The 9,552-nt window shown below is 46.9% G+C and overlaps 1 protein-coding gene across 1 annotated transcript in view; it reads right to left on the reverse strand.

Annotated features, from left to right (window-relative positions):
• LOC104065316 (dystonin) overlaps nt 1–8,557 on the reverse strand; it is a 320,467-nt gene extending 311,910 nt beyond the window's left edge. The window contains 3 exon segments of the mRNA XM_054061292.1: nt 7,323–7,357; nt 8,261–8,288; nt 8,290–8,557. Coding sequence (XP_053917267.1) covers nt 7,323–7,357; nt 8,261–8,288; nt 8,290–8,541 — 315 coding nt within the window. The 5' untranslated portion in view covers nt 8,542–8,557.
• Nucleotides 8,558–9,552: the final 995 nt, after the last annotated feature.

Raw genomic sequence — 9,552 nt, forward strand, 5'->3', positions numbered from 1 at the left:
CTCCAGGGAGACCTTATAGCCTTCCAGTACCTGAAGGGGGCATACAGGAAAGAAGGGGTGCAGCTCTTTATCAGGGAGCACAGCGATAGGATGAGAGGTAAACGTTTTAAGCTCAAAGAGAAGAGATTTAGAGCAGACACTAGAAAGAAATTTTTTACTGTGAGGGTGGTGAGACACTGGCACAGGTTGCCCAGAGAGTCATGGATTCCCCATCCCTGAAGGTGTTCAAAGCCAGGTTGGATGAGGCTTTGAGCAACCTGATCCAGTGACAGGGCGGTCGGCTTTAGGTTATCTTTAAGGACCTTTCTGACCCATTCGATGACTCACTGATAAGGCCTCAATCTGACATGATGATGCATTTCAGTATAGTTAGCGCTATCAATTCAGACTATCATAAATCAAGTCTCATAAGAACTGTGTTTCAGTTCCAGTCTCCTCTACTATTTACCCTGCCGTCCTGAAGGAGAGTGTTGTATTTAAGGAGCTGAGCGGACAGGGGCGATAAGGACACTGGCACAACTTGCAAACGTGTCTTTGGCCAAATGTCAAATGCAGTTAGTTTCTATCGCTGATGCAGTGTTTTCACACTTCAGTCGTAACTCATGTTTCATCCCTGCTGATGAGTCAGGAACAGCAACCACTGGCTCTCCTTCATGCACAGCAGTAGGGCACAAGGGAACACAGCAGGGGCTCAACTCTTTGGATTTCGGTACAACTCAAATAACAAGTACCCAGGCTCGCAGCTGAACAAGAAGCACAAGAAATTGGCTTAAAACCAGCCAGTTATGCTGGCGCTAGGTCAAGATCAGCCTACTGACTGTGGGCCTGACAACTTGCTAAAGCATCTCTGCAACACGCTGCCGAGTCCTTGCCCAGGGCAGCTGGAGGGACCCGAGTGTGCCCTCCTCAGAGCCTGAGACTCCTGCAAGATGCAGAGCTGGCCCTGCATGGTACCTGCCCGATAAGGCCAGCTCAGCTGAAGCCAATCCTGCATGAAAACAGCGAGGTGACTTCACCCTGTGCTCTGTGTTGATCTTCCACAGCACATCCAAGGTGCCTCTCTTTAAAAAAGCCTGAGAGTGGAAGAGAGCGTGAGTAACATTTCCATGCCCTAGAAAACAACACGTAACAGTTCAGGAGCAGAAACAGCCCGGAGGATCCAACTACCCTGGTCACTCAGTGCTTTCTTGCATTGCTACCCTCAGCCTGAAGTGCTGAGCTGTTTCTGAAGGCGCATCCGCAACCTGATCTGTCACCCTAATAATCTAACCACAGTGACTGAGAAATTAGTGTAGACGTCTAAGCTTTTCTGAGCTGTACATGATCTACGGACCCCTGTGTGACCCTTTCTCTCTGTAGAGTAACAGTTTCTACAGCAGATGTGGTAATACATGTGCTCACCACAACTGCAGCTCTTTTAATTCACAGTTTCAAACCGAGGTTAGTTTCAGCCAAAAAAACAGTATCTAGAAGTTCTCATTCTGTCCATGTGTACAATGTGGCTGCTAATGGATGGCATCAAGCCTTGCTCCACCTGGATCTCCTTGAAATCAAGGCTCTCCTTCCTTGCTAACAGCTGCTTGTGTGCACCAGGAACGTGCACTGTAGCTGGCACACAACATATCTGAAGCCGCAACCTCATCTATAACACACATTTCTACAGATAACTGAGAAGCCTGAATATGTAAAAACTAAACATGATAGCCAGGAGGTTGTTGACACAACTGTATAAATGGGGAATTAAATAGTAAGAAGGACTTTTATTCCGTACCAGATCTTTAAGCAGTAGTTGTCTCTATCCTGCTAGAGGCTGTGAGGATGTGTACAATCATAATGCTGGTCCCAGTGCACAGCGTATCAAGATCATGCCTTCCCCACCAATATGGCACAATGTTAGTACATTATTGGGTGATCGGTGGAGCTGGGAGAGCTCCTCAGCATTTCATTGAATCATAGAATTGTTTTGATCGGAAAAGACCTTTGAGATTAGAGTCCAACCACACCTGCCTACTACTAAACCATACCTCTGAGCACTTCATCTACCCATCTTTTAAATACCTCCATGGATTGTGACTCAATTACCACCCTGGGTAGCCCATTCTGGTACCTGTTAACCCTTCCACTGAAGAAATTTTTCCTAATATCCAATCTGAACCTCTCCTGGAACAACTTGAGACCGTTCCCCCTCATGCTATCATTTGCTCTTCAATGCTTAGCAGACTGTTGGATGCCAGAAGAGAGATGTAGGCAACCAGATGGCTACAGAAATTTAGAAGGCATTTCTACACTACACTGTAGCACAAAGCAAAGGTACCCGAGTTAACTGCAGAGTTACCTCAGGAACCAAAGTGCTCTTGCTGCAGCAGCTGGTGAATTGCCGTGTATTTTGTGATTTAACTGCCAAACAGGCTGTTTCTCAGCACAGACCGATGCTTGCTAAGCTATCTAAAGGCAGCTCTGAAGTGAATAAAGCTGACAAACAGTGACGGACAAAGGACATACAGTAAACAGATCCTCAGTGGTATCAAGTTGGCCAGGTAACAGCTCAGTGCAATGTACTCTGTCTGGGCCACATTATTGGACATGTTTTGAAAAACAGATAGAAGGATTTGTCCTTGTACAGTGTAACCTGTATTTACAGCTCTCCATTCATTCCTGTACCTAAGTGCTCTCATACACTGAAGAAAACTATTTATTTTTGTCTCTGATTCATTTTCCCTTGAACCTGTTCCTTAACTCTTAGGCAGCTAATGGAAAAACAGATTGGACATCCTGGGGGGAAAGCATGTCAAACACAAAGGTAAAATATTTCCAGTCTGATTCAGCTCTGCAGAGACAAAGAGACATCCTTTGAATAGGTGAATGAATGTATTTTTCTGGCTAGTCTTGTACATCTCTGTTGCTCCTTGAACACAGTCCCTCCAATCAAACATAAGACTCAAATTCAGCTTGGAGGGTCTGCCGATTTCTCTTTTCACTGGAGCTGTACGTAACCGGAGCAGTTTATAAATAACTCTGCAATGCTCCAGACAAATTATGGTGCAACTCTTCAAAGACCATTTATTATTGTTTTGTAAGGTATCTAGAACTGCACTTTTAGGCAATTGTCTCACAATCAGCTCAGAAGGAGGACAATTAGGCCAGAAGTATGCTTAGGGATAAATTTACACTTTTTCTGGGCATCAGTTGTCCACAAAGTCAATATATACATTTATCAGGGACTGCTGTACTATAGTTTGGCATCCATTGTACCGTAATGGATGATTTAGCAATTTCATTTGCTCTTAAAAATAGGTCAGTGAAGACTGATGACAATTTCACTACCACAACAGTAGACTGAATATACATAACCTTGTAGTGACGGTTCAGTATACTAAGAAAAAAAATGTGGGGTTTGTAAAAACTCAAATGACCAAATATTATTCCTTTGCTAGAGCTATGATTAATATACGCTGCCAGCCCTCCCAGAGAGCCTTTTCATAAAGAGTCAACTCCCGTTTGCCTTACTGGTGTGAGTAGTCCCAGCAGACATGTCCCTGGTTTATGTGAAGTCAGAATTTACAGTGGACTGTGAAACTTCTATGGATTTGCTTCCTAGCAGGTTTATACCTGTAGGTCTCAGTGGAAGCATTCACAGGAAGCTTGCCCAAAATATAGGAGTAGAAATAAAATAAATACAAAAAGATACCATATTGCTCCTGGCTGCCTTCAGTTCCTGAGATCACAGTATTTCTAATTTGAAAGGTAAGAAAAGGGAAAATTGAAAAAGTCAGAAAATTTCTGGCAAATGCTTCCCCGATGATATGAAAACCATCAACTGCTGCTTTAGCAATGAGTACAATCATCCATTCACAATCTCATAAAAACCAACCATTTAAAAATCCTGGATAAAAACCTTCTAACAGTTCTTACCCTGAAATCAAAAGATTTTAAGAATTACACCATTTGTATTAATTCCTTCCAGCCTAAGGGCTAGCAGCTTACTTCGTTTTTAATTGAAAGGTAAAAATCTCACATAATCCCATGACTCCAGAGGCTTCGACAATAAGGAAAACTAATTTGGAAAGAAATTTAAACTACAAGACATGGCAACACCAACACGTTAAGCAATGCCTTCGAATTTTAAAGTACAAAAGACATTCAAACCTCTTCATGAGATGCTAAACACTGAAACACATCAAGCCCAAACCCTCAAAGTACTCACAGAAAATCCCTATATTTCATGAAAAAATAAAATTCTACAGAAAGCACTAGAAGAACGAAGTCAGTGAATCACTGATAACATCCAAAATTTTCAATACACAAGGAATAACAATAATTAAATAAACCCAATGCAGACCCTGTGTTGGTAAAACTCTCAAGAGTTATATTGTTACTTTGGTGTGGGTTTGGTTAAGCACAGACATTGAATTCTACAGCTGACTCTCAAATTGGAGAAAGAATAGCGCAAATAGCTACATCAAAGTCTGATTTGTCACGTAAGCAATGAATATATCTGTTGGAAATTTACTTGTTTTCTTTTTACAGCCCTGGCATATCTAGGTCTCCCTCAGATTCGAAACATTAACTATTCTGGGGCCGATTCCTATGTGACTTCGTGGAGTATCTATAGCACCTGGGGGATGGGAGGAATCCTAAGAGCTGTCAGAATGAACTTAAAGGGCTGCAATTAAAAAAAAATTATAAAGAAATAGGTCTGGCAAACTTCAGACGGCACTAAATGAGCGTTAGCGAGGAGGCAGAGATATGACTGTATTACCTCAGTAAACTCACATCTTCTTGCTGGTTAATTTTTCTGTGACAAAGCACTTCTAACAAAGACAGACTTTAACCTACTTTATATTCATAATGATTCATGCAAATTTACCTCCTTTTGAGGCAGGGGGTCAAGTGTTTAGGTCCATTCTATAATGAGCAATATCTGCATAGTCTTCTGCAGTATAATAATGAGGCATGTTTTGCAGAGACATTCAAAATGAGGACCCATAAAAACAGACAGACTGTTTGTGGATTCACAGTGGCATATAAAAAAATCAGAGCAGAATTGCTGATAAGGATCATAAATACATTTTCAAATTTAGAATTTATCTTCCCCTAGGATGATGTCTTCATTTTGTAATGTGAAGTTCAATATTAAAAGAAAGGCATTAAATACTTCTCACTGTATATGGACAAAGACAATGTAGGCATGCAGCACGAGAGTTGTCTCTCTGACAAAGAAAGAACCTCAACATAAATTTGCTACACATCTATTTTTTCCAAATATAAGGCTTCCCTGGCAGGCAGCCAATCATGCAGGAATTGCCAACCGTTTTGTAGATAAGGCAATTATAATTCTCGGTGCACTGCCACTAAACCACCTGCATCTTCACGTGCGACGCAAGTCAGATTTGAACCCAACCCTCCGGAGTTGAATGACAACCCACTGCTATTTACTACCAGCCTATTTTTCATTATCTTTCATTATCGTTAAGATACATGATTTATAACTGCACCTGACAAGCAGCTAAGCAGAGTGGAAGCTAGCAGATGGATCTGGTGCTACAGAACTTGGAGCTGAGATGTCATGTTCATTTGCAGGGCGGGGGGGGGGATTCTGCAAAGCCCATATTTTCACGTATCATGCTTTGCTTTCATCAGCATTTTATTGGAAGTGCATAATGTTTTGTGCTGATAGAGGATGGGAATGTAAAATTCTGTTTCAGAATAGCGCTGCCGATATTTTCATGGGAGTATGGCTGTAATTTGTTATTAATCAATTCAATTAAATTCATTAAAATAAAATTTTACTTGAAATAAATTAGAAAATGCAAATTTAATGATGTCAAATGAGTCATCGTTTTCTCTCAAGACTCAAAAGTCTATCATCAGACAACAAAGGAGAAAACAGCCTCACCGCTTACTTAAAAGGAAAGTTTAGACCATTAGCCATGGTGTTATTCTGTCTCAACAAAATGTAGAAAATTATCAAAAAATATAACCATTCTTATCCTTTTATTCTAGCACATTTCAGTAAATGCAATATTTATATATATATATTAACTATAAACAATTTAAACGCGTCTACTACTAACTGGGTGCTATGCAAATAACCACATTAATAAAACTAAATTAGTCACTTTGCAAACTTCCCTTTTAAGAGTCACCACACAGGACAACACGCACTGCAAAAAGGCACAAGACATTCAACTTCGTCTTTATCTAGGCTCAAGAGTGAGAGAATTTTACATGGAAACCAAGTATTTCATATTAGAGGAACTAAATAATGAAAAAATCTTTTGGACTTCCAGAGGGACACATTGCTGTGTTCACTTTCCAATAGAAAAATTAGCCTTTCCATAGTTTAAAGACAGGACATTCCCTAAGTCATCTTCTTTATGTGACGGTGCGTACAAATCTCAAAATAGTTAGGAGTTTAAAACTAATTTACAATATAAACCGCACTGCAAAAGAAGTATCCCAGGCACCCTCTTGAAAACATTACTCATAAAATGGGCAATTTTCTCACCCACAATCAGGTAAGGAAAAATACAAATAATAAAGAACATTTTTGTGCAAAACTCTCTCTGAAGGCTTCCAGAGTAGCAGGGCAATGGCATGAGAATACGCCTTACATCAATATCACGAACCAGGCAGGAGAAATACCTAGACAGAAGCTCTACAGAGCAACACGGAAACAAAAAGCCCTATGTAGTATTGTATTATTTTCCATATTTTCCCAGCAATTCGGCTCCTCATTGAGAAGCCCAAGGAGGTGACTGGGGTCTGTGTTATACTTTTAGTGCTGGTGTGGGTGAGTTTCGATTCCCCTGACCAATGAACAGAGTCATGAAATGAGGTGCCTGCCAAGCAGGCTTGTCATCCGGATCCTTCGGGGATCTCCCGCGGCAGCAGCCAAGCCAGGAGGGCAACTTTCCTGACAAGGACCGAGGTGCAGGTGAGGGCTGGCGGCAAAGCAAGCGAGCGGAATCTCTGCAGTTGGAAAAACCAACCAGCTCTGCACGTCTTCACAGTGCGGTCAATAATAACTGGGCTGGGGTTGCTTTTTGGACCGAGGGAAATCTGGCACGTACAGCAAGGACGGCTTTTCTGGAAGTAATGGATTGCTTTGGAAAGGAGACAAATGAGCAGGCTGGTTGGGGTGAGACGAATGAGGAGCTGAGGCTTTGCGTGGCAAAAAAAACCCAACAAGAAATGAAAGAGGAGGTGATGTCTTTCATGCAAAATGAAAAGTTTGCTGTGCAATTACATTAACAAAAAGACCACAACGACAGGTAAAGAGAACAGCTTCTGACCTTGAAATTGCGTGCTAAATAAATTACCTCAGAGCGAAAATGATGAGTTCTCATGACAGCATCTGAAAGGGAAGCAGAAAAGACACACGGGCTGCATCTCTCCAGCTCCAACCACCTTAGATTTCCCTCTGGCTCCCGGGTTTATCCAATTGCTCGCCCTTTGGCGCAGAATCCTACGCCCGGCACTTAAGATTTAATTCATAGGGAAGAAGTTGAGCTTAAAGTTCTGCTGAGAGCAGAGGAGGGGTCCCAGCCCCTCCATCCCCTGCCGCTAAGGGATGGGTGGAGACCAGGATGCCGCAGTCCTGGGCTCGCCTGGAATTCTCTTGAGAGCCTGAAGGGTTTTCCTTTGAAGGGTTCTCGGGACAGGCTGCGCGGGGAGGTGGTGGAGTCTCCATCCCTGGAGGGGTTTAGAGGAGGTTTAGGGATGGAGAGGGGCGGTTGCGCTTAGCCTAGGGATTCAACGTATCCAGAGGACGAGGAGACGAGAAGCTTAGGGATTCGATTTAGGGATGGAGAGGTACTCAGCCCAGGGATTCAGTGTACCCAGAGGACGAGGACAGGGAGACTAGGGACGCGATTTAGGGATAGAGAGGTGCGGTTGGGTTCAACCCAGGGATTCCGTGTATCCAGAGGACGAGGACGGGGAGACGAGGATCTTAGGATGCGATTTAGGGATGGAGATGTGCGCAGCCCAGGGGTTCAATGTATCCAGAGGACGAGGACAGGGAGACTAGGGATGCAATTTTGGGATGTAGAGGTACGGTTGGGCTCAGCCTAGGGATTCAATGTATCCAGAGGACGGGGAGACGAGGCGCTTAGGGATACGATTTAGCGCTGGAGAGGTACTCAGCCGAGGGATTCAATGCATGCAGAGGACGGGGAGACCTCTCCATCCCTAAACCGCATCCCTAAGCGGCCGGGGATGCCCGCGCCCGCCCGCAGGCAGCAGCAGCGCCGCTTACCTCGGCTCCTGGAGCGCCCCGAGAACACGGAGCGGATGGGGTGCCTGCCCTTCTGCAGCCTGCGGTGCCAACAGCAGAAGAATAAAATCGTGGCGATGGTGCCCAGCAGCAGCAGGAGCAGGAAGAGAGCGCATTGGATGCTGTAGGGTCTCAGCAGCACCAAGAAAGCGGCGGCGATCATGGCTCAGGCGCCGGGATGCCCCGGTGCGGGGCTGCGGCGGGCGGCGAGGGGCCGGGCAGCGCCGGGCAGCCGCTCCCCCCGCCGGCAGCGGGGCGGGCATCGCCGCCGGCAGCGCTGCGTGCGGCCGGGCGGGGCGGAGGAGGAGCAGGATGGGAGCCGGGCCGTGACTCAGCAACCGCCGCCGTTACGGTGGGGCTGAGCCCCGAGCGGCTACGGGGGGGCGCGGGGCGGGGGGGGGGGTGTGGGGTGTGGGGAAGGGGGGGGGCAGCCGCGGAGGGGGCGGGGCGTAACGGAGAGGGGGCGGTGCCGTCGCGGAAGGGGCGTGGACAACGTCTTGGGGGCGTGGCCAAAAGGGGGGCGGCCAAAGGCAGGGCAAAGATGGAGGGGCGGAGCAAAATGGGAGGGGGCGTGGTCAAAGTAGGGGCGGGGCCAAGAGGGGGCAAGGCCAGGGCAAAGATGGAGGGGCGTGGCGAAATCAGAAGGGCGGAGCCAAAACTCCGAAGGCGGCAAAGCCAGGGGCGTGGCCAAAGACTGGGTCCGCCAAAAAGCTGGAGGTTCCTGGACAAAATCCAGGGGCGGGGCCAAAGCCGGTGGGTGGACCCATATTCGTGGGTGTGGCCAAAAGCCCGGTGGCAAAGCCGTAGGGGCGGCACCAAAAACCGGGGGCGGAGCCGAGGGGTGGCAAAAGCCTGAGGGGCGGGGGAAGAGGGCAAAGGAGCCAGAGGGAGTTCCTCGCATTGAGGGGCGGGGCTAGGAGTGAAGAGGCGGGGCCTTGCCCAGGGGGCGGGATTAAGGGGAGGAGCCAAAGCCGGAGGGGAGGGCCAGGAAAGGTGGCCCAGCAAGGGAGGGGCGTGGCCGGGGAGGGGCGGGGCCTGGTATTCCGGGCGGGCTGGGGCGGAGGGGTGGGGCCAGAAGCCGGAGGGGCAGGGCCGTGTTGAAGGGGAGTGGCACAGCAGCCGGAGGGGCGGGGCATGGCAGGAGGGGGCGGTACAGAAGGGGCGTGGCCAGGAACGGAGGGGCGGGGCCGTGAAAACGGAGGAGCGGGGCATGGCAGTGGGTGTGTGCATGGAGGGCGGGGCTTGAGGCGGGGCGGGGTCAGTTCTAGGGGGCG

Source organism: Cuculus canorus, chromosome 3 (genome assembly GCF_017976375.1).
Source record: "Cuculus canorus isolate bCucCan1 chromosome 3, bCucCan1.pri, whole genome shotgun sequence".
In the NCBI taxonomy this organism is placed as follows: Eukaryota; Metazoa; Chordata; class Aves; order Cuculiformes; family Cuculidae; genus Cuculus; species Cuculus canorus.